This window comes from Sipha flava, unplaced genomic scaffold (assembly GCF_003268045.1).
Source record: "Sipha flava isolate LNK unplaced genomic scaffold, YSA_version1 178_pilon_pilon, whole genome shotgun sequence".
Classification (NCBI taxonomy): domain Eukaryota; kingdom Metazoa; phylum Arthropoda; class Insecta; order Hemiptera; family Aphididae; genus Sipha; species Sipha flava.
The window spans coordinates 641,325-667,465 of NW_020272126.1; the positions used below are offsets into that span (position 1 = coordinate 641,325).

The 26,141-nt window shown below is 27.8% G+C and overlaps 1 protein-coding gene and 1 pseudogene across 3 annotated transcripts in view; one reads left to right on the forward strand and one right to left on the reverse strand.

Annotated features, from left to right (window-relative positions):
* LOC112680610 (paired mesoderm homeobox protein 2-like) overlaps positions 1 to 25,352 on the forward strand; it is a 32,385-nt gene extending 7,033 nt beyond the window's left edge. The window contains exons 1-5 of one of the 3 annotated variants that reach the window (XM_025550769.1): positions 15,703 to 15,775; positions 17,958 to 18,133; positions 21,665 to 21,836; positions 23,820 to 23,933; positions 24,482 to 25,352. In XM_025550769.1, the coding sequence (XP_025406554.1) occupies positions 15,748 to 15,775; positions 17,958 to 18,133; positions 21,665 to 21,836; positions 23,820 to 23,933; positions 24,482 to 24,630 (639 nt within the window). In that variant the 5' untranslated portion in view covers positions 15,703 to 15,747 and the 3' untranslated portion in view covers positions 24,631 to 25,352. Of the gene's footprint in view, positions 1 to 15,702; positions 15,776 to 17,945; positions 18,134 to 21,664; positions 21,837 to 23,819; positions 23,934 to 24,481 lie in introns of those variants that run through there. The other 2 variants (XM_025550767.1, XM_025550768.1) reach the window with 2 other exon arrangements.
* A 64-nt stretch (positions 25,353 to 25,416) lies between these two features.
* LOC112680624 lies at positions 25,417 to 26,049 on the reverse strand (annotated as a pseudogene).
* Between the last annotated feature and the right edge of the window lie 92 nt (positions 26,050 to 26,141).

Below are 26,141 nucleotides of genomic sequence, written 5' to 3' on the forward strand. Positions count from 1 at the left end.
AAAATGAGTTAAAAGACTTATATAAAATGAAACAATTAGATATAGTGTATAAAATACATACAATAAAAATATGTTTTAACAGGTGAGGGGGAGGGGTGTCAAGGTCTTGGTAATAATAAATATATTATAATATATTATGAGTTTGTAGAACAGAAATAACAAAAATAATATATTACAGAAATAATAAATGGGGTTTGACGTTATATTATTTTGCTGATAACTATTGTCTTGATAAATATATATAATATGTTACCGGCAATATGGATAATCCGATATTCTGCAAAATGCCTAGGCATTATATAAAATGCCAAAAATCACTCGGCAATATACGTAATACAGGCTTTGCCTAGGTATTATATAATTCCAATCGTGAAGTAGGTAATATGATGAATATAAACAAAATGGGCATCACCTATTACCAACGACTTTAGTTACAGTTTATCATAAATATGAGTGCACGATTTAATGCAATAAAGATTAAGATTCTTTTACTACTATAATAATAAATCCTAGACACAATATTGAACGCAACCTACTAATAATTTTATTACAATATCGTCATTTTCGTGTTTCGTTATGGTGTTGCAACTATAGATACGATTTATATGAAGTCACATTTTTATAACAAATTACAAAACTTTTTAAAAAATTTGCCACTAATACTAGTTTTTTATCTAATGAACAGTATAATGAGTTGATAAAACTTCAATCCACAAGAATTAGCCAAGGATTTTTATAATGCGTTTGTAAGTGTCATAATAAAAAGTGTATTTGCCTTAAAAATAAAATATTGTGTACTTATAAATTTCACTTTTCTACAACATGTTATAATAAGTAAATAGTAGTTTAAGTAAAATTTTTATATAATAATGATAATATAATAATAGATAAAAATTAAATTTTATCTGTAATACGAGTAATAATGTATAATAGTTATAAGAATCTTAATGTAATATAACATATAATAAAATGTTATGTACTTTGCCTAAAAAAAAAATGGCATTTTGCATAATGCCTAGGTACTTTATAAAATACCTAGGTTATATGTAAAAAAATATTGAAAATCGTATGTTTTATTTACATTGTCTAAAATAAGTTGGCAATTTGCATAATGCCTAAGCATTTTGTATAATACCTGAATTATCCATATTACCAGTAACATATATATACATATTTATTTTTAAATGTATTCACTTATTGAATGGATTTTATGAATTAGAATTTATTGTTCAACATTTTTGTAAAATACTCTATTTTTTTCTTAATTATTAATTACAATTTATCAAACGAATTAATACGAATAAACTTTTTAAATTATGTAATTTCACTAATTTAATTATTATATGTATTTTATTTATTCTGGATTATTATACTACAATAATATATTTTTTTTTTATTATATTTTGTTTCATACACATTTTATAGTAGTGACATGATATCATATTGATATTTTACTCGTAATAATTAGTGTTTTGATGTTTGTATTGCTAAGCAACTATTTACAATATTAATTTCCGCAACCAAATGTCATCTGTATTTTTATTAAATATTTAACTTTATAAATACATTAAAAAAATACGAATTTATTGTTAATTTGTCAATGATGTTGTAATTGATAATAAATATTAATTTTAACTCAATAATTCAACAATAATACACTGATCCATTAATTTTTTTATTTGATATAGTTCTAGTATGTTTTAATGCAGTGGATTCCAAACTACGACAAGCGTCTTAAGAAGCACAAGGGAAATATTTATGTTGTATATGGCATTACCATATATTTATTATTCAATCAACAATAATTTGTTTATATTAGAATATTAAAAATATTTTATGGGAAAGTGCGATTAATTTTTTTTTTTTTTTTTTTGGGAGGGGGATGCTTGATCTGGAACCGCTGTTTTAATGTAATGTTCAAAATTAATCTTGTATTATATTGTATTGTATTTAAAACAATGTACAATAAAAGACATTAAATTGCAAATATTAAATATTTCTAAATCTTTATATATTTTTTAAATTTATTTTCAGACATTATTAATTCTTAAATTACAATTAATTTGTTTTGTTTTGGATTTGACGCTATTATTATAATTTAAAAAAAAACGTCCGTATTGAAAATGTTTGATGTGATTTTTACTTACTGATACTGTTTGTACATAAATGTAATGTTGCTAGAAACAAATAATAAAATTAATGAACTTGAGAGATCATAATTTTAAATTTAAAATGAACACAACTTTTAAAATGATAAATAATTTTTCTATATTAATTAAAGCCAAGGCTTTTATAGTTTTAACTATTTGTTTTTCTATTGATTTATTTATCTATTTTATATAAATTCAATACTTCAAAATGGTAATATAATAATTTTTATCGAGGTATTTGTTTGATTATTTTTGTTTGTGTAACGCATTTGCAACATCTGTTATTAAATACATATGTTATAACTATGATTATAATCACCATGCATATTTATAATCTATTTTAGATAGATAAAATATAGATTCTAAGTATAATATTTTTAAAATTACTATTGAAAATATTTTTAAATTATAAATAATTTAAATAGTTTTCAATCATTAGTGTATTCTATACTTTGACAAAAAAAAATGAAAAATATAACTTTATACACTTAACTTTATAAACTTTAACGTCATATTTTAACTTAAGTGTACTCATCAAAAACATTCAAGGTGAAGGGACGTTCAGTTTTCATATGGAACTTGAAAAATTGCGCATCATCTCAAAAGTAATGCACAGTCATTGAAACAATTTAAAATTAATTGAAAAAAGATTTATCCAAAATGTTTATTAAAGGTTTAAGGTATCTAATATTATACTGCGAAATAAAATGTATATGCTAGGTATTTATTCTATAATGTACAATGATAATTAATCAGAATATTGTTTAAAAACGTATTTTTTTATTGATTCTAACAATTTAAAGGGGTTTTAGTTTAAATAAAAATTAACACATTATTTTTGTTAGTTTTTATAGTTACATATGTTAACATTTGAATAAAGTCAACATTAGCCATGGTATTTGGGTAATGTGTAATTTTCCGCTTATAAACATAAAATATCAACATAACAAAGTATAATTAGTTCAACATCAATGATAAAATAGCATATTTGGTATGTGATTAAATACAAATAGAATTTATTAACTATACGAAAATTATGAAAATATTTTTGACTATAATGACAAGTACTGCTGCATGTGAAAGAATATGTTCATTTTTAAAACGTTTAAAAGTTTATTTAAGAACCAGGATGCACCAAATGCATTAGAGCAGTTAGGCATATTACAAATTCAACGACCAATGTCAATTGATTTTGATAAAATAATTAATGAGTTTGTTTCTAATGGAATAGGAGGTAGGCAGTAGAAAACTAATATTAAAATAATAAAATATTATTTTTACATTTTTTAATAAAATCATTAAAATAGTTATTGGTTATTCTTTATTGTTCATCAAATATAAAAAGAAGTGTAAGTACTATTTATATTAATTACATTTTTAAACTTCTTACAGAACTTTTTTATGTATGGAGTTTTATGTAACTTATATACTTAATATTATTTAATGATATAAATATCTTGTACCTGTTACTTATAATTTGTTTCTAAATTATGAAAGTGTTTTAAGACTTGTGTAAAAACTAACAATTATGTGTACAGCATACAATACATATTAGATACCAGGGGCGGCCAAACGGTCGATCGCGGACGATTTCAGAATCGATCATGTTAGAATTTATTTTTAGGCCACGTGCACGAAAATTAATCGTGGTGATTATGAACAAATTGTCGATAAGTTTTATCTGTTTAGTTTTTATCTTTTATTCTCGTTTATAAAATATTTACCAAGAAAGTCAATCTTCAAAGGTGAAGTATATTTTTAGTAGATCGTGACCGAAAAAAGTTTGGAGGGTACCTCTGTTATAAACAATAAAAATATATTTCAATCGGTAGGGAAAGTAAGGTTTTGATTATGTTGAAGGAATGATTTCGCCCCCTCCCAGTTTTTTACCCAGTTACACACACAGACCATAGACCAAAATAACACCTATGTCGTATAAACAATTTACAAATAGGATTAGTAACACATTCACATGCAATCAATAATCATGTATTATAATTATGTTTTAATACTCCATTTTATACTTAACATTCGACATATTTTTTAAATTTGTTTTGTGATTCTTAACTTTAACTTCTTTTAGAGTATTTGATTAATGATAATACGCAATTTGGCATACAGATGTGTACCCGTGGACTTGGTGTTTTTTTGTTGGGTACACTTATGTGTTGAGAAATTGAAAATGGGTACACGCCGTAATGCCCCGTCAGTGGCGACGAGATGTAGAATTGTTTGAAGCAATTGCTTCATATCTGAAATGGGTGGTTGGTAGCTGAGTCTGGGTGGGTGTGTAATTGTACGATCTCATTATAAATATTAAGACAAATATTATAATTGATATAATAAAATATAATATGTTAGTATGCTACCAAGTCACTGTGTCGACCAGCGTGTGTTTTCGACGTTTTCGTATTTATTTTAGTTCTATTTTATGTAATCAAACAATAATAATTATAATAAGAATTAAGAATACAAACTCAACATTATAAAATATATCATACATGTTTTATAATTATAGACGTTCAGTAATATAGTAATATGCTCCGCATATTTTATGTTTTTAATACTATACCCTCCCCTGTGGACGCCCTTGCTTGCACTATGAATCATGGTTGTATTTAATATAGTTAATATTTTCTGTAGTTGAGGAAAAATGAAAATTTTATATTTTAAATATTCTTGTTATTCATTTTTTATTTTTAATATACCTACTTTTTTTTGGTATTTCTATTTAGTCGAAAAGCACTTCATATAGACTTCATATGTTGTGCTTTGTAACGATGAAAAACAATGTTCTATCAATTCAATTAATGAATTATGTACATAATTATTTAAGAAATAAAATAAAATATTGCTAAGCACACTTTCATATTTCATTAATTCAATGTTGGTTTGTTAAAAATTTGTTTTGAATTTTTAAGATTTAAATCTTTTAATGCCGAGAAAAATAATTACTGAAACTAAATCATCAAACTTGAATGTTGAATCGTCTGTGTCAGGTATTGTTAACATTATCAAATTAGTTATTTTAATAAATAAATTATAAATTTTATAGTTGAAGAACCTAAGTTAAAGGTTAAAAACCAAACACCAACTAAATCTTTTCAAGCTTTAAGTATTTTAATGATGAAAAAAATATGTACTGAAACTGAATCATCAAACTTGAGTATTGAATCATCACATTTGGGATTAATTGGAACTCATTATTTATAAATGTGTAATATAATTTGTGAAATGAATTTGTTTTAACAAACAATATTTTGTTCAAACTTATTGCTTATAATAATTAAACTTATCTCTTTTAATTATAATTTTAAGGTAAAAAAGAAGTTATTACTTTCTCAGTGAATTGTGTGTAGTCCTATACTAATTAATGACTATTAATAATAAATAATAATAGGTATAGTTTTCATTTATGGTATTGGAGAGAAAAAGTTACGGACAATTAATTTTACATTTTTACCTAAATAAAAACTTTAAATTTAAAAAGGCATGGTTAACACAATACACATTTTATTGATTAAACATTCTTATTGTTGTTTGATTATTTTTTTTTATTTATATATTTTGTTTTTATCATAGATGGAACCACATTAATACTTGATAATTATCCTGGTAAATGGCCAAAATTGATACCCAGTAGCTTAAAAGGTTATTTCTTAAATCTTGGTGTTTGTCAGCCTTCCCCTATGGAGTTAAGTAACTGGCAATTTCCAAACAAATAACTCTCATGAAAGTGTTCATTGTTTTCATGAAAAATATTATTTTAAAACACATTTATGTAGTGAAATTATCAAACGTCCATGGCTATCATACTCATTATCTTTTGACAAAATATTTTTTACTACCTGTAAAATATTCGGTTTACCAAGAGCTCAAAAACTCACAGTTGCTTCAGATGGAACTAAAGATTATAGAAATATAAAAAGAAATATTGAAAATCATGAAAGTTATTTATACGTCGAAGGACCAGTCCTTTAATGACACGATAGAAAAAAAAGGAGATTTTTTCTGTCTTATAATGTAAGATCTACAAAAATAATTTTAAAATAAACTAAAACGAATAAAGTATGAATTAATAACAATAAGAATATTATTTATTTTTTTTTCTAATATCTATGTTTAAAATTTTTTCCAGTCGTATAAATTATTCATTATAATAATTAAACTTAAAAATTTCTAGCTTTAAAAAAAACATACGAATATTCTTTAAAAAAAAACCGAATATGCCCTAAAAATTTTTTATTTTACTGAAAAATTAATATATACCTTATTTATTATTATATTTGTATTATTGTTGATGTTATTTACGTAAACAATTTGTATTTGAATTGATTTGAGAGTTATTGATTAAACTCAATGCGAGATTGTGAGCCTGAAATTCAAAATAAAACAATAATTTTACAATTACTATAAATGTGATGCAAATATTGAAATAAAATTAGATAAATAAATAAATGATTAGTTATTTATAAATCTCACTTGTAAGAATTATACCACAAGATTTCTTAAAAAAAATGAGAGCATATTTTTGCAATTGAATATTTAATGTTATTACAGGTTGACTGTTGTTTAATATGTTAGGTATTTGTTATTTTGACTACGGCGGAAAAATGGTGTTTGTAGTAACTTCATAATAATGTCATTATACAGAAACATAATTATTATAATAGTTTGTTGTTATTAAATACTAGCTGAACCCGTGAACTTTAAAAATATCCTATTAAAAACCCTACCTCCTGTGCCATGGAAACAAATAATAACAAATTCAATGATAATAATTTCTTACGCATTAATTATTATTATTATTATTTTTATTGAAATTAATAGCAACCATCTATAAACAAAAATTTTAATAGTAAATCTCAAAATGTCTGAGCACCTCCCGGGATTGGGCATATCACTTTTTAACAGCCTATATTCTGCCAGTAGGTGTCATAAATTTCATTGCAATCGATCCAGCTGTTTATGAATGCATAAAGGACAAACAGACAGAAATCCATTTATTTATATTTATATAATATTAATAAATTATTATATACAATTTTACATTATACAAATGTTTAGTGTAAAGTTGAAAATGTTCATTGTTTTTATAAGAATTGATATCTTTAGTTAGTTATAAAAGTATTACGGGTAAGTGTTCACTACACGGCATTACAACTATCTCCCCGTTCTTATTTTTATTAGTAGATGTTACTTTGTTTAGATGTAAATAACTAATGAATAATGTTAAAATTATACTTATATTATGTAAATATATATATATATATATATATATATACTAGCTGAATACCAGGCTTCTACTGTATGTAGTTTTTTCTTTCTCTAAATTAAATGCTTAAATCAACACATATTTTTGTATTTTAAAATATATATATAAGGATATATTTCTCAAAGAAACGAGCTTTAATTTTTTAATAAAAATTATTTTAGATATTACGACAATTTGTAATACGTATTAACATCATAGGTTCTTTTAAATATATTAATTTTAAAATATACTCTACATTAAATATATTTTAAAGTTAAATGCAGGAAGTTCTGCATGAATATAATAAGAATAGACAATATACTAGTTTTTAGTTTGCAGCAGAGAGAAGAGGAGTAATCGATAAAAGGTTTTCTTATTCCTTAAGATTAGACTATTCCTGATTATATATAAATTATAATATATTTATTTTATGACATATTTCCTTAATAATTCTCTCGATAAGTAATTTGTAAAGTATAGATTGTTCGTATTAAGATACTATTAATAATAAGAAAATAATTAAAACGAAATTGATAAAACATATATACCTAGAGAGAAGCTGAACCAGTGGACAAGATGTATTATTAGGTAAATAACAAGAAGGGATAAACAAGTTTAGAAGTGACGGAGTGTAGTTTCAGAGATAGTTCGTAAAGGAAAAGACAGATAATAAGTGGGATCATCGACAACCACGAAATGTCAGGCATTCAAATGTAAATTGCAGATGGTCGATGGCACTTGCAGACTGAAGGTTCGGTCTTGAAAGTTCAAAATTATTATTTTAGTGTTGTCTATTAATTTATTATTTATAAAAATGTAAATAGTATAAAAATGATTTTAAAAATTATTGTTTAAATGTATAAATCCTGTGAACGGGTTTTGGCGTCGGTTCGCGCGCAATACGGTCAACGATTATTTCGCATTCGCAGACGTCTATGGATTTAAATTTAGCAGCAGTGAAAGATAGGCATGTGCTCGTGATCGTCTAACTCATGGGTCTTCAACCCGTGGGCTACCCTGTCATAATATGTGGTCCGCGATTTCATTTGAAATTAAGCATGTATATTTTCTATTTTGATAAAATTATAACGACTAAGCCATCGCTAATATATACAAAATAAAATAAATATAAAATATACAAATGAAGATCATTGATTTACAAAACAATAAAATATTAAAAGAAAAGTACAATAATGTTGAATTTTCAATTTTTTATTCAAAATATATTGACACAGAGACATATCCTAATCTTCAAAACAATACATTAAGAATGATGTCTCTTTTTGGCAGTACTTACACTTGTCAACATATTTTTTCACGAATGAAAATTGTTAAATCGAAAACTAGAGTTCGGTTTACTGACGTTCACTAGGAAAATGCACTCAGAATTTTATCGTCTTAGATCCAACCAAATATAAACAAATTAGTTAATGAAAAACAATGACAGTTATCACACTAAACATAAAATAAAAATTTGTAATTAAAAAAAATGTTTATCTATATGTTTTAATAATAATTATTAATTGTAATTTAAAATGTAATCATATAAATTCTAATAATAAAACGGGATTTTTGTATAAAATACATGTTTTTACTTTGAATGCGGCAAGTAATACGTGGTCCGCTGCATAAAAAGGTTGAAGACCCCTGGTTTAACTGCTGCACTGCTGGAGACAGCGACGAATGCTTCGGGTACACTATACGCCAGGCGCGTATTCAGAATTTTATTTCAGTAGGGTCTGATCAAAATTTATAAAAATAGTCATATAGTAAAACAAAAAATAAAATTTAATGATTTAAAGATATTACAATATATACAATGAATTAGCTATTAAGCACTAAATAATAAGTTTTAAACATTCGGCTAGTCCACTATTAGCAAACTTGTCTAAAACCATATCATCAGTTATAAAAATATTTTTATGAATATTTAATAATGCTAAGCTAACGAGACGATTCTCTGAAGTCGAGTTTCTCAAATATGATTTTCCTTTGCAACACTAAAAAACTGCGTTCAGCAAATGCAACTGACACAGAAAGTATGGCAAGTATTTTCAGCAGTTGGTAGAGATTATGGTACACCGTTATATCACGAGAAATTAAAGTGTCTGTGGAGGTAAAAGGTCTTGACGATCGTACTACTTAAATTCATTTAGAAATCCATAAATCGTGCTATATTGTGCATTGAGCTGCATCTCTATACTGCTCAGTGATTATTATCGACAGTTTTATGGAAAGTTTCTATGATTCCCATGGGTAATACTGCAGTATTACCTACCGTAGTAAATTTTGTCAACAAGCGAAAAGCTAACAAAATAATACGAATTTAAAATCAATAAAATAAAATCTAAGACTTTTGCAGCAACTTTCGTAGACCATGAAAATATTTTTTAGATTTCTTAAAATTTGGGGGGGCTGCAGCCCACTTATCCCCCTCTCCCGAAAAAATACGCCCCTGCTATATGCGTATCTTTATTGATTTGTTACAATATTATTAAAGATTTTTTTCAAGAAAAAAAATATATTATCATTTTGGACATGCAATGTTAGTCGAGGACCATAGACGTGTGAACGGGGGGTATCGGGTGTTCCCGGGAACCCCTGATATGTTTGTAAATGGGACCTTACAATTGAAATTAAAGAATGAGGGGCCCGTATTTTGACTGATGTTTCTCAAATATAATAATAATAATTAATTTAAATGATATTTGTAATAGAAAAAATAAAACTACATTTTCTACATTTTCATGCATTAATTTGTCATGCTATCATAACAGCTACAATTTATTACGAAAGTACAAATCATAAATAATTGAAGCCACCAGAGAAAAATATAAGAAATTCAAAGAAAACATAATCATTGAGATTAATATACCAAAATATTAAATAAAAAATGAATGTTATGTTTCATTATTTATACATTGTAATTTACTAAATTTACTAATTTAACTACTTGTTTTGTTAATATAGGGCCCCAAAGTATTATATTTATTCCCTGAAATACAAGTTTTTACGGGCCTATGGCGAGAGAAAATGATAAGAATCGTGTGGGGTGGTGGTGAAAAGTTACAGCGAGAACGGGAAAAACGCGTAAGACGAATTCGTTTACGTGACGAATGCTGCGTATGACACCTTAATTTAATAAGCAGTGTTTCGCGACAAATATCATACGTAGCTTTGCAGTGATAGATTTTGTAATATTTATTTGTTTATTTTTTTTCACTGCTTTACACACGTCATGTCTACTTAAAGGTCAAGAATCCGAGTACATGCTGACGATTGATCGAACGACTTTTAATTGCTCCGCGCGCTCGATGCACTTGCCAAACGTGCGTGTATTGAACTCTGTCCGTCGCGTTCTATTGGCAACCACGAAAAAGTCTCTTTCGTTCAGTTCAGTCCCATCAATCGATAAATTTATGTGTGTGTGTGTTTGCATGTATTTATACGGCTGGTCAAAACTTTTTCTACCCAATAAGTCCAGTTGACTTACGAAAAAATTAATCGATTGAGTCTATAAATGTTTTATTTTTAACTTCGTATAAATAAATGTATGTTCCTATCCTTTTTACGCAAAACCGAATCCTCCATCCGGGTGTTGTAATGATATCGTTCCAATATCCGGGACCACCAACACTCGACCGATACATGTCGGACCTAATAAATGTCGGCTCTTACTTCTAATGCATTTTGATTAAAGATTTCGCATAATTTATCTATAAGTTATAGTATATCAATAAGTTTAGTTATTTAATATTTATTGGTTGGTCGGTATTAAAATAATTTAAAATAATGATTAAATTGTTTTTAACGCAAAATTCATATAAATATCCTTTTTGATATTTTTTTAATAATTTAATTTTTTTTATAAATTTCTAATTATTACATTACTACATTATTACATTACATTACTTCATGTTTGTACAATAACAAAATTTGGGCTCTCATAGGTTACTGAATTAAATTTATGTACCTTCACTTTTCTACAATGACTAAATGCTGATGCGTAATAAAAAGTTGAATTACTTTTAAAATTATTAATTATTTCTTCTTCAATTAATGACCACTAAATTACGATGTATTACCTACTAGAATAGGTTATAACTTATTCTATGTTGGCCAATTAATTCGTTAATTCGTACAGTTTAATGATTATTCAGTCGTTTTAAATAATATTTATTAAGCATCATAAATGTTTATTCCTTAATGACTACACCATGTTGTTGATTATATTTAACTATCTATTTTAGAGATTTTCGATTGTGAAGGATCAGTTCTTCTATATAAGAAAGAAAAAAAATCTAATCAAGGTTATTGTTACGGAGCCTTATCTAACCGGCACCTCCACCAACTAATATAAAATATAAAACAGGATATAGTAAATTAAATATACACCCCGGATTATAAGGTCCGTAACACCAGCATAGTCACTTTTGAATAATAGTACCAAACCTTGTCAGTATTTTGTACTTTTTTTTGTACAATTTTGTACAACTAAAATAAAATTTTGTACATTCACCCAAACCCATGCTAGAGATGCATATCCCCACCACGTCCATTTACCAATTATTATAAAATTTAAATTCAACTTATACAGTATTATGTACTTTTTTTTGTATAATTTTGTACAGCCAAAAAAAAAAAGGTTGTAAACCCAACCAAACCCGATAATGATACAATCGCCTATAAAATACTTTATTTATATTATTACATTTTTCTCATAAGGTCAGTGTCCATATTATCCACAAACCGCACCCAGACCAAGAAACATTTGTCACAAACAAGTGTTATCGACCATGTTGGCGACAAAAATTAGAACTGTTTCTAAAATTTGTCACCGACAATTGTGTCGGCGACATTGTTATCAATAAATTTTTGTTTTCCATCCAACACGGGAATAATTCGACAAGTTTATAAACAAAGTCGCTGACAATGAATTCACACGTCCAGACCGGTCAAATTCTGTCGATAAACATTTAGTAAATGCATCATATTTTATTTATTTATTTGGTTGTTGTTCAGTTTTACCTCGTCCATTACACCTACATAAGTAAATATTTAAAAATTATTCAAGTTCGTTATTCAAGTTATAAATTCTATTGATAAAATATTATTTTAATTTGTAAATTTCATACTCATTACTCATACCTCAATTCTCCACATAGACCAATGTCATCACGTTTTTAGATCAGTCATTAAATCATTACCCCTATATTTTTGTTTTGCTAAGAGACTAGGATGCACAAAATATCTCTTTTTGAAAGCCTTTTTTGCTTCTAAACTTAAAATTACACTAACAGATGCGGCAATCGCCTCGTCATTCTCGTTTCACATTTTGCCCAAGACTAAAATATTTATTAAATATGTTGCTTTGGTGTGGACGCGCTTTTTTTTAAATTTTGTCGGTGACATTTAAAGAAACATTTTGTCACCGACATTGGTGATAAAGTCGATAACAAATGTTTTTTGGTCTGGACGCGCCTTGCGGACTACAGAGTACCTTTTACCATCCTAATATAGGTTAGATTCTAATATATTTATTAAGTATCCTTATACAATTTATAATTGTTAACTTTTTTTGTCTATAAGATAGCAGTGGTATACCTATACCACCTATACCTGCCTTGTATAAGTACATACCACGAACATAGTCATGTCTTAGTTTTTTCGCATGATATTTTATTGACACGACATATACTTGTATTAATGATGTACCTAATAATATTAATAAAAAATTGAAATTTTAATTTAAAACTTTTTTTAATGAATCTATGTTGAAATTATGAATACAATAAGTAGATGATAAAATTATTTAATTATTTATGATTTTTTTAAAAAAAAACGGTAGATATGCCTATATTTAGGTGTATATTATATTAATATAACCAAACCCGATAATGATACAATCACCTATAAAATAATTTATTTAGTTAGAGAACATTTTTCTCATAAGGTCAGTGTTACGGACTACGGAATACATTTTACCATTCTAATCTATTAAGTAGTAAGCACCCTTATACAATTTATATACCATATAAAATATTATATATATTATAATATTATACAATATTATACAACCATATACTTCAAACCTATATTTAGGTTTGAATATTTATATTTAGGAAGGTTTGAAGTATATGGTTGTATAATATTATATAATATTATAATATATATAATATTTTATATGGTATATAAATTGTATAAGGGTACTTACTACTTAATAGATTAGAATGGTAACATGTACTCCGTAATCCGTAACACTGACCTTATGAGAAAAATGTTCTCTAACTAAATAAATTATTTTATAGGTGATTGTATCATTATCGGGTTTGGGTGGATGTACAAAATTGCACAAAAAAAAGTACATAATACTGTATAAGTTGAATTTCAATTTTATAATAATTGGTTAATGGCCGTACTGGGGATACACATTTCCAGCACGGCTATAGAAAAATCGGGTTTTCTCGGTTTTGAGTGGGTGTACAAAATTTTATTTTGGTTGTACAAAATTGTACAAAAAAAAGTACAAAATACTGTCAAGGTTTGGTATTATTATTCAAAAATGGCCGTGCTGGTGATACGGACCTCGGATTATAAGTTACTCGCGCTAAGATAATAATTTTTCAACTGTTGTTCTACGCGTTTTAGTTGACCGTTGATGTGAGCTGTACCTTCCCTTATCGTAGAATAATATATATACGATAAACGAACCGATTTAGCTATAAAACGAAGAAGTATTAGGCTTGCATACAGCAGCTGTAACAATACAATATAATTATTCTCTGCTTTAAGGGACCTTCTTGCATTCAGTACTCTTTGATATAAAACCATTTTAATAATTTATTAATCAATTTTATGATTAAAACAATTTAATCAAATTTAATTTAATTTATTTTTTAATTTATTTTTTTTTAATTTAATTTAATCTAACAAAACAATATTTAATCAACATTATTTAAATTTTGTATTATTAGTACAGCTTTTATATGTATCTTGGTTGTTGTCATATATGTTATATTAAATATTTTGTAAAGGTCTATCACCCGTTGATCATACATTAAATAAATAAATACCAGGTACAAAAAATTAGTGTTAAGTGTTAATACGTGTTCAGCAGATTCAATTTTATTAATTTAGCATGCTCAACTGCTGACAGCAGAGGCTACAACAAAAAAATATTAATACGCGTCAAAGTAAATAATAAATTTGCATTTATTTTAAAAATTATTGCTCATTTTTAAAAACATTTACAAATAAAGGGTATTGTCATTATTAATTAACTTTGAGAATAATTTACAAGCGTTGGTTGGAGGATTAAAACATTTGGATGTAATTAGAATCACAAAAAATGTAACAGAAAAGTTATTAGAAGAATTATCATTGTATCGCCGCACTAATGAGTGTAAAAATTCCCTGAACATTTTATTTTAACAAACTTAGAGCTTTGTTTATATAAAAAAAAAAAAAAAATCGTTCATTAGGAATTCATAATTCAACTAAATCGTTAACTTTTAGCACATAGTATATTTTTGAAGTTATATGTGTCTTCATATAAGGCTATATTATACAATCTAATCAAAATAAACGTAGCATTAGGTACATTCATTAATTGACTCTACGGATAAATTCGTTAGTTTGCGATAATATTCATGCTGTGAGTATTTGCGAGTATGAGTACTTGCGCGGAGAAGCAAGAATCACAGTACTGCTTTGGTGTTGTTGATTTAAGAATCGTACAAAAATAGTACGAACATGGAAATCAGTCTTTGAAAATCGGTCTTTGGAAATCATGGTATTGAAACCTTTTTAAAAGAATAATTTCCTCCGAAAAGGTTACTGACCCCTGAACTAGGCAGTAGAAACAGATTACAAGATCGATTAACGAGTGAGAAATATAGAAATATATTATGTTTAAATAATACAAATATCGTTTTTTAAACATATTAAACAACGTGTTTTTACTTATGCCTTCGCTGTTTCGTTGTTATAAACGATTTCTACTGCGTATATTTACATCATAATACAAATATTCGAATAGGCGTAAAATAAAACGCTCAAAACTATTATTAAACTACACTACTACGTAATTGCAACTCGTTTGTTGTACAGTTTTCTTCGTTAACATTATTAGTACCTATAATAAATATAAACTGCGTGTATCATATTGTTGTAATAATATGTACGCCTCGATTGAAATTTTAATACATATCAATTATATTTATTGTTCAAAAATAAGATGATATTTTCACGTACGTAGAGAATTTTTTTTTTATGTTTTTCCGTTTGAAATAACCGATGTGGTCAGTTACATAAAAAAATTTAAATAAATTAATAAAATTACGGATGAGAACTTTTGAAAATGTTCTAAGAGGTATTTAAACAAGTGGTTCTCATCACGGCATGGCGCATATGGAAATGCACAATAATTTAAAAATGTCTTGCACGCACCGAAACACCGTGTGCCGAGTGTTGTTAAAATGTGTGTGATTTATGCTTTCGTTAATGTTATTTATTAGACTGGTTAACTAATATATGTTTAATAGACCAAAACACTAACGTCGTCATTTGTGTCATTGGAAATGTTCCATTGCATTAGCGTCCCGTAAACTTGAACCTCTTGAGCGTCTTGAATACATATTATTAAATTAATTTTTATCCTATTAATTAAAATTAAAACATACATAATTTGTATTAATAATAAAACATCGGGTAAGATGAATGGGGGACAAGGAAACGAGTTATGTACCACGACGGAAAATTATCTAGGAGAGATTATAAATATTATTTTAATTAATGTTAACAATCAAATTTGATAAGAGGTAATATAATTTATACAGCCTGTTAAGTGAAAAAAAAATAAAAAACAAGTAAATTAGATTACGCTAATGGAAGCAGATGTTTCAAATTTAATTTAAAAATCACTGCTAATGAATTGCTGAAATACTTTTGGTTAAAAAAAACTATAAATATTTTACACATCTCAATTAAAATTGTTTCAGATACATTTTGGATATTTGACAAAGCCCAGTAACTTATCCATTATTTCTATAAATATTTAGAAATCGAATGATAAACGTAAAAATTATAATTTTTCATTTGTTATGTACTCTTTAAGCCAACAATTATTTACTAATCGTTCAATCAAAAGTTGATTAATTAATAAATAAAATTAATTACTTAATAATAGTAATGATATATTTATAAATTGTATACCCACGACATTTTAATTTTATTCTCGATCGATTTTGTTTACAATACAATAATAATAATAATTATTATCACTTAAATTGTTTAAATGTTGGTTTATAGATTGTGGCTGTTTTTTTAGTTTCACAATAACTTATCATACTATCATCTTTATTATTTTCATATTAATAAATATTAAAAAATTGATATGTGTGATATGAAAAAGCAATAATATCTTAATTTCAATTTAAGATAATTTATTAAATGCATCAATTTAGTTCTAACGTTAATTATGTCAGAGCTGCAGTATTAAAACTATTAAGTAATTTTTGCATCTATTCCCTCACTAGCAATTTTAATAACTCCTTTATCCCAACCCTATATGTTAAATAAATACAATTAAAGTTGTGATTGAAAAAATGTAACGCCTAATCGGTAAATAATTTCAAACGATTTTATTTTCAATTCATATAATAGTTTAACATTTCTAAACAATCGCAATTTTGTTCGTATGGCATGTAATATAATAGTTATTATTGTATGATCATCTACAGTGTAGATTCTACACGTTTACCTATACACTGGCGCCCATACCGCTTACCAAGTATCGCAATTGCACGGGTGCTCAGTGCTGGTGCGCACTTCATATTAACTGGTATGTGAAATGTATAACATTTACGCACCTCTAGGTCGTAACACAAATTATTACGTCGATTTATAAATGGCCAAATTTACAATTTAGGTATTTACGAAAGTATTATTATTTATCATTATTATTTGAGAGGTGGTAACTACTGGAAGATGGTGGGTGGTTAAAACTATTAACTGCGCGGATCATTGGGAAATGTTTGAGCGCCATTGTACCTAAATATAACTAGCTCTTCTCTACGTACATGTTTTGACAGATAAAATAAATACTAGGGCACGTCTTCATTTCATGGTTAACTTGATTCACACTGAATCTAACGAAAATATTTAGGACAATTAAGTGAGTTGAGGTAAAATAATTAAACAATTATTATTTTTCTCTATGCGTGATGCAATCTACATTATATAGAAATACTGAGATTTTGGAATTGCATTTAGTTTTACACAAATGTTCAACTTATTTTCTGTATAATTGGGGAATGGAATTTGTGGAGGAATATTTTTATCGAGGAAAGACAATAATATTTTCGCGTTGAAAAAAAAAACGTACAACACAGAAGATGTATTAATTATTCATGCGCACGTGTATTTTTAGTACATACTCGTACTATCATATGTTATAATACTGTTTATACATATATGCGGAGTATTTGGTAACATAATTTTGCTTAATAAATAAATTTTAATAAAATATGAAAAAATTATAGTTTTTTTTTCAGAAACGAATACAGAGCTGAACAGTCAGCGGAAAACTAAACCGAGAAGAAATCGTACTACGTTTTCAAGCTGCCAGCTGAGGGCTCTGGAAAAAGTGTTCGAGAGGACACACTATCCAGACGCGTTTGTCAGGGAGGAGCTGGCAAGAAGAGTTTCTCTGTCTGAGGCGAGGGTCCAAGTAAGAATTACTTGTTTTCATTTATTTTATAATCGAATATAGTAATAAATCACTGCGAGGAAAAATTTAAATTGTAAAATTATACGAAAATAGCATAGGAGTATACCTATATATTATGTGCATTTTTTAAAAAAAACAGCTTATAATCAACAATAATAACTTTAAATCTCTCTCTTTTGGACGCTTTATGACGACTTATTATATTCATGTCAACGATTATTTTTTTATTGAACGAGCACGTGTCATGACTTATTTTCTGATCACAACTGATCAATTTACGTACCTAAATTGTTTAAAGAAAAAGAGTGCCGTGTCATAGTTTAACCAATTATGATAAACAAAAATGAACAATAATACTTCCAAAAACTCAGAAATTGTCAGCATAAACGAATTTTGAACATTAAAAGTCGCAAAATTACTTTACATATAATTGATTTGTCATTATTAATACGAAGAAAAATTAAATAACTAACGGGAATGTAACGGTACAACGTGAGGGTTGGGAATAATACATTATGCTACACATGCATCAGCAGTGCATATTATATTATAAATGCATTATTATCTTTTATATATTACTATATATTTAGTAGCGTGCAAAATTGACAGTACGACGTTTGTTGCACCGGACTCTTTTAATGTGGTGCGGCACACATACGATCGCGTTAAATAATGAAGACGCGACCGCTGCCGCCGTCATCACATATCACACATATAGCACGTGGCGGACGTGGTTTATGGGCCTAGACCACACACACACACATACTCACATACACACCCACACGCATATGCACACACTTGCAGACGTAAACAGTGACTGATATAAAGGGACGGTAGGCGGTTCCCCGCTTGAATTCTATTTTTTTTTTTTTGGATTATTAGTTATTTTTAAGATATATTTGTTATATAACACTATTTCAGACATAATAACTAATAAGATACTGATGTCCAAGAAAAATTGTTCACATTACCAACGATTGAACCAACATGCTCTCTATATTTTATAAATTTAGTCAAGGAATTATCGTATGCAAAATATTAAGTCACGTGTGCGTCCTATTACCATAAATTTATAATTTTTCAACTACTATAATGATATATATGTATATATATACGATTACATATCTGTCTGATATCTGTAGAGTACACTTTGGCCAGTTTTGAAATTAAAACAGTCAGAACTAATGTTTTTGAGGAAAGAACAGCCAAACCTAATGATGAGACATTTTTTCTTAGTCTAATTCATATTTCATCGATCATAATTTTATCAACCTCAATGATAGCATATGATATAACATATAGTATTTAAACAAAACTCGTACAGCTAATCGACTAGTAAGCGAATAAATGCGATTGGTAAAAAATTAACCAAATATAAATTACAATATCAGTTAAAAACGAAAATTTTCGTGGTAATATGTTAATCATGACGAGTATTTTTAACAACATTTTTATATTCCTTTTAATTATAATATACTCTTAAATTATAAATAATATTTTATAATCAAGCTTTATGAAATAAAAAATATGTAGGTGTGGCTATTATTATGAATTATCATACTATTAATTTAAACATATAATTCGTAACTATAAAACAATCTAATTTATATTAATACGTATTTTAAATATACACGATAATTCACTATAATTTCATAAATATTCGTAGGACATTCTATACATATATTAACTATATTTATCTACGTATAACAAACATTATTAAATTTTTTGTGAAATATTTATCAAGCGTTATGATTTATATATGTATAATTATAGTTTTCGAAGGAAGGCTGGCAATATAATGGCAAAATTGTTTTCACCCCTTCTCTTCGTGCATCAAATATAACCTCTACCGTTACACACATACACACCACACACACACACACACAAGACGCACGTTAACATGTGTCCCCAATTTGGCCGAAAGGTTCGGCGGCGCCTGTTCAACAAATATACAACACGGGGATGCACCACACGCGCACGGTAAATCAAAGGAAGTGCGGTCTGAGAAGCGGCTGTCAGTCGGGTCACGCAGGAATTCGCGGACCACTGATTTCGTGAAGCGCGCGGAGGAGGATTACACTCGAGTCCGAGATGACAAGCGAAAGAAACATAGACGTTTTAACACAGTTTTCGTACACACGCGAAGGCTTCTGATGACACGTGTGAGAGTCCCTGCAAGTCCGAATCAATTAACGCGCAGAGGACACGTCGTCGCGTACACCGAGAGCCGTGGAAAAAATAAACCTCGTACACACAGAATTCTACGTACATTAACACGTGTATATATTTATATTATACGTACGGGACACTCGACGGCTTCGGATGAACGTCGCGTGCATTCGTCGGATTCGTGTCTACGCGTGTTTTGAACACGAAATCGTTTTAAGAAATCATAATTTTACGTATCTCGTCTGCGAGATTTCTGTGAAACAACAATATACGTATGAATATAATAATACTCCGGGCTAAGCGTTTATTATTATATTTTATTATTGATTTACGAGTGTAACTATTTACTAATTTTTATTTTATATTTTACTATAAATATATACATAATACATTATTTACCATGCGTTCGTATACGTCTGTATCGCGTACAATATCGTTTTACAAACTTTAAAAATTTAAAAAAAAAAAGTGTCCTTTGTGTTTCGCGCATCGTTACTGTTGCGTAACCGTATACTATGTCCTCTTCCCATTGGCTTTATGTCAAGAGCGCGCCGTCTATATACAATGTGTATTATACATATATATATATATATATATATATATATATATGTGTGTGTGTGTGTGTGTGTGTTTTCCTACATAATATGTAAATAGTATATATTCACTGCATCTACAATGCAGTATAGTAGTATATATAACGTAGTAGGCTTATATTTTATACCTACGTGTTAGTGAAATATGTACGTAATAAGTACGTGTACGGTAAATATCGGTTTTAAGGGTTCTATTCTAATGGCACCATGATCGTATGTTAGACTGATCATCACAACATTTATGACCATTTATTAACAATAAACAAGAAAAATAAACACTAAATCGCGTGTTTTTCATAATAAATTAAGCGCAATATGTAAACGTATAACTATACCACTGGCCTTGTTTCATTGCGTTGTACAGTATTTAATGCGTGTTAAATTTAATAAAGATAACTATTATTTCATTCAATTTACAACTCATTTTTTACCGCGCTCGGAGCGTTAACTACGATAATTTTTATTTCCACGTGTAAGGTAGGTTAGGTACTAGTATGCATACATAAAGCTAAATCATTGGAGTTTTATGAGCTTGAGGTGTCTCAAACTATTTAACGATTTCCAATGACCTCCTATACTCGTCATTTTTCTCATAACACTTCTCAACAGAGTATTGACGAAATATAAGAAGAGTTTTGATGATTTTGACTGGAAAATAAACGATTTTTTTTAATGATATCCATATATATTAAAAACTTCAAAATATATTACTATATTATATTTTACAAATAGAAGTGTGCCTATATGTGTTATATTATATTGTATTCAGGTTTGGTTTCAAAACAGACGGGCCAAATTCAGACGGAACGAAAGAAGCAGTCTGTCCGGAAACAACCCCAACGTTTCTGCCATCCCGTCTGACAGATCCTTGAAGGTGGAACAACCCCTTTTGCCTAGGTCTAATGCGAACGCCGTTCACTCGGAACTGCCATTTACCACTGGTGTGTATAATAATACCTACATATATATCTTATAATTAATACATATAGTAATAAATCTGTTTGCAATGTATCTACGTTTATATAGAGTTCGATGATTTTCTAAGGTCGCATTAAACATTTTATTAATTAGAGCCGCAAATCAATATGAGAACAACCTGCACACTAAATTATATTATTATTTTACTTGTTCATCTTGCATCAATATAAGTTTATGTCCCGTTGAAATACCTACTCGAACGAATTTCTTTTAGTTTTCTGTTTTCATCACATTTACAGATTAAAAAAAAATACAAATTTCATATGAAGGTTTAATTATTTATAATATTTTATAATACTATTTAGTTATATTCATCGCAATACGGCAATTTATTTTTACGAAAGTAATTATGATGTTTAGTCGAAGCATAGGCGTGCACAGATCTGTATTTCAGGGGGCGCCTACAATACTTTTGGGCCCTGACCTCAAAATATGTGTAGGTATATTTAATAAATTTTAATGTATCAGACATGGATCCAAGGAAGTGAAGGGGCTCTTCCCCAAGAAAGTTTTTTTTCATGCATGGCAAAAAAAAATATTCCATTATTTTATTGATCATTTAAGAATCCTAAGCTTTTCGTCTACCAATAAAATAAAATAAACAATTTAAACCGTACAGAATCGTTTGTAATGTCGTATACATACAAGTCACACACCAATAGCAGTTTTTTTATCTTGTATCAATCGATAATATTATACATTGCACTGCAATAAGAATTATTGAAACCTTAAGTATCTTCATTTATGCAGGATATCGTTGACCAACGCTTGTCAAACATCGTCTTGGTCATTTCAGTAAAAAAAAAAAAAATAATAGTTCTTTATCAGTAAATTCTGAGATTAAAAGTGTAATTTCTGTTCATGAGACATTCAATCATTTAGATCAAAATTACTACCCAGTACATGCATAATTTCTTAAAATTGTAGTTACATTGTCATCAGAAAGAAGTTTTCCTTTTAAGGCTGCTTTTAACTTGGTTAAGGGCAAAAATGGAAGAAGAAAGATTAATAGAGTTCGCTCTTGTGCAATAACCATATACTCATAGAAACTCAAAGAAAAATATCAAAAATTTGACTTTGTATTACAAAAATAAATTATACTATTAATTTGTAATAACATAATATTATGTTATTTTATTCCTTTGATAATTATAAAATTTAACTTTGTTCCTAAAGTTACAATTTACCATACATATATCGAATTTATATTTGTGTATATACGGTTATGCACCCCACCCCCATGAACAATTTATAGATCTATCTCTGTAATATATAATTAAACAAACATATATTTAATTTTTAATTTAATATTGTGGTATATTAATCCCAATAAATACATTTTCCTTGAGTCTCGTATATTTTTCTCAGATATCTTCAATCATGTATAGTTTGTACTTTTTCAGTTAATTATAGCTGTCATAAGACATTTTTGCACGAACATTTTATTTTTTCTAATATGAAAAAAGCAACATTGTATTGTAGGGCCCCATTTATAACATTTTGAGGGGTGCTCGAGTACATCCGACATCCCCCTGTGCGAATACCTATAAATCAGACTGTATTCGTCCAAATTCCTTATTTTATTCTGTAGAGAAATACCCACTGAATGACCAGGCATCTTACGGTTTGGTATACTCAAAAAAAAATATGATATAATATACATATTTAATGTGGTCGATTCATTGAAATTATTAATTCTTACACTATTTATTATCATTAGCTTAATTTTATCTCGTAAAGAATTACACAAACCAACTGATAGTAAAGAATAATCTCTTAAAAATATTTAATACATTGGTCTTTGGTGTCTGTTATAACACAGTCAACTTTCATCAAACACAAAATTACTATCAATAAGCTATATATATACTATAGATATTATACATCGATTGCAGCATGAACGAACAATAAACATATTTATTTGTTTTCATTTTTTTCTCACACAGGTTCCGGTTTCGGCGGTCTCTTGGAATACTCGACGTGGAAATCGAACGGTTTGTCTCAATGCGGAATGTTTCAGCACTCTACCGGTTACCCATCTTTCTTGCCTGTGACCACTGGTACATATTATTTTGCGTCGCAATCCCGCGAAACATCGTTTATGATTTATTATTACTAATAGACGGACACGTACATAAAAAAATATTTTATTTAGGGGAGGGGTTAGGTTATACATTTTCATATTTATGTAATCTATAATTATTTACTCTTTAGATACGTATTTAATAATTTTCCTAAATTTCGGTTAGGGAAATCCCTAAACCTCTTTCCTTTGTGTATGCGCCTACCAATATAAAATAAGTTTTTATGCGGTATAAATGTTTTGATCAAACGGCATGCAAATTATATATGAATGAAAATATGTTAAGGGTTACAAGTTGCGTTCAAATGTAATATTTACTCCTCATTTTTCAACTTTGAATTGATTTTCAACAATATTTCATTGAAAACCACAAAACAGTGCATTATAATAATGACATAAAAATTATACGATCACGCATTTTATTCGTTGGGTTCAGCATTTTTGTTTTAAAGTCGATATTGTCATTTTTTTTTTTATAGTTATACACATATTACTTATACAAAGCTACATTTTATAAATTGACAGGTGGCAGTAATCACAACAATCCTCCGATGTCGATGTCCGTCTCGAATTGTCTGGTACCAAACCATCACACCGGTTACATAGTTTCCACTAACCTGGCGAACATGAGAATTCGTCCCCACGAGTATTACATGGACGCTCCACAAATGTAGCACGCGCATATATCTATTTCGCATTAATCGTTGTTTATATATTACAACTATTTTTTAGTGCCAATTCACCGCTCAAAATTGCTATACTGTTAAGATATAATCTAAATAATGTAATAAATTATTAATAATTATATTAATAATAAATATATAAATATATATATATACATAAGTCAGTGCCGTATCTAGGGAATGATGCCCGGAGCTAATAAAAATGCAGCGCCCTCGCGTAAGTGGAAGTATGAGGTATGTTCATAACTTTTTATTTTTTATATACTTAAGAGCTCCCTTTATATCTACAGCGCCTTGACCTAACATACTTAACCCCCTCTAAATCCGGCACTGATTTAAGTACAATATATTGGTTCGCATTAAATTAACTTTATATGTTATCATATACAAGTCATTCTTAATTGTTAATTATTTATAATATACGATATTTATAACTCAATAAGTCATCATAAAAATTATTGTACAACTAAGCGATTCTTAAATTTCTGATCAAATTATTATTGACAATAACACAATGATACATATCCTAATAACCTGTTCAGTGGCAATTCATCAATTTTACGCCCATCAATAATTTAATAAAGTTTGATAACATCTCGTTCCATTGTGAAAATTGATAGGTAAAATCCGTTTTTACAACGGGGGCATATATAGGATTTTCTTGAAGAGGGGGATATCAAAATTTGTTTAGTGCTGTTGCAACTTTTTATCAGTTACTCCATGTGAGATATATAATAACAATAAAAATAATAATTATAAATTTTATTTTATTCTTATTTATAAAATAAATTTTAGTTATTTATTTTTCATACACAACTCATTAATTACTTCATCTATTATAATTTCAATCTCTCTGTGACAAGACAGCATAGCCAACCCATTAAGTCTAGTCTATAATCACATAACACACGCATTTTTGAACAGTAATTATAAATATTTTTATTGAAAACTGAAAGAAATAATTACAAACTATTTACCTCTTTCATACTATTCCTGAGGTATGACTTTATTTCTTTTTAAACTGGAAAATGATCTCTCAGGAGTAGCTATTGACACTGGAAGAGTGCAGAAGATTTTTAATATCATGTTTATATTTGGATAAAACGCTTCATCACAAATTGTAAGTGCCTGTAGTCCTGACCTGAGAACAATGTGTTCTGTAACTAACTTTATTCTCCACATATTTAATTCAGCTAAACTAGAGCATGGGTCTATTACAGGTGAATAATAGTCTATAAGTTTAATAAATTCTTCTCTATCCTTCAATTTAATTGGAAGTGCTTCTGTTTTAAAAATACAATCAAACCCTAAAACAGTAAATACTATATACATTATAAAGTACATTAGCTCTTTGAGTTTGTTTCGTAGTTGTTTTTTTTTTTACAATTCAATACCAACACTATCTGTCATTTTCTAAAAAAAATATGATATTTTAATTAGTTTTAAATATTTTATTAATATTGAATTTATTAAGTGTTCATCAATAATTTATAAAATTAAAT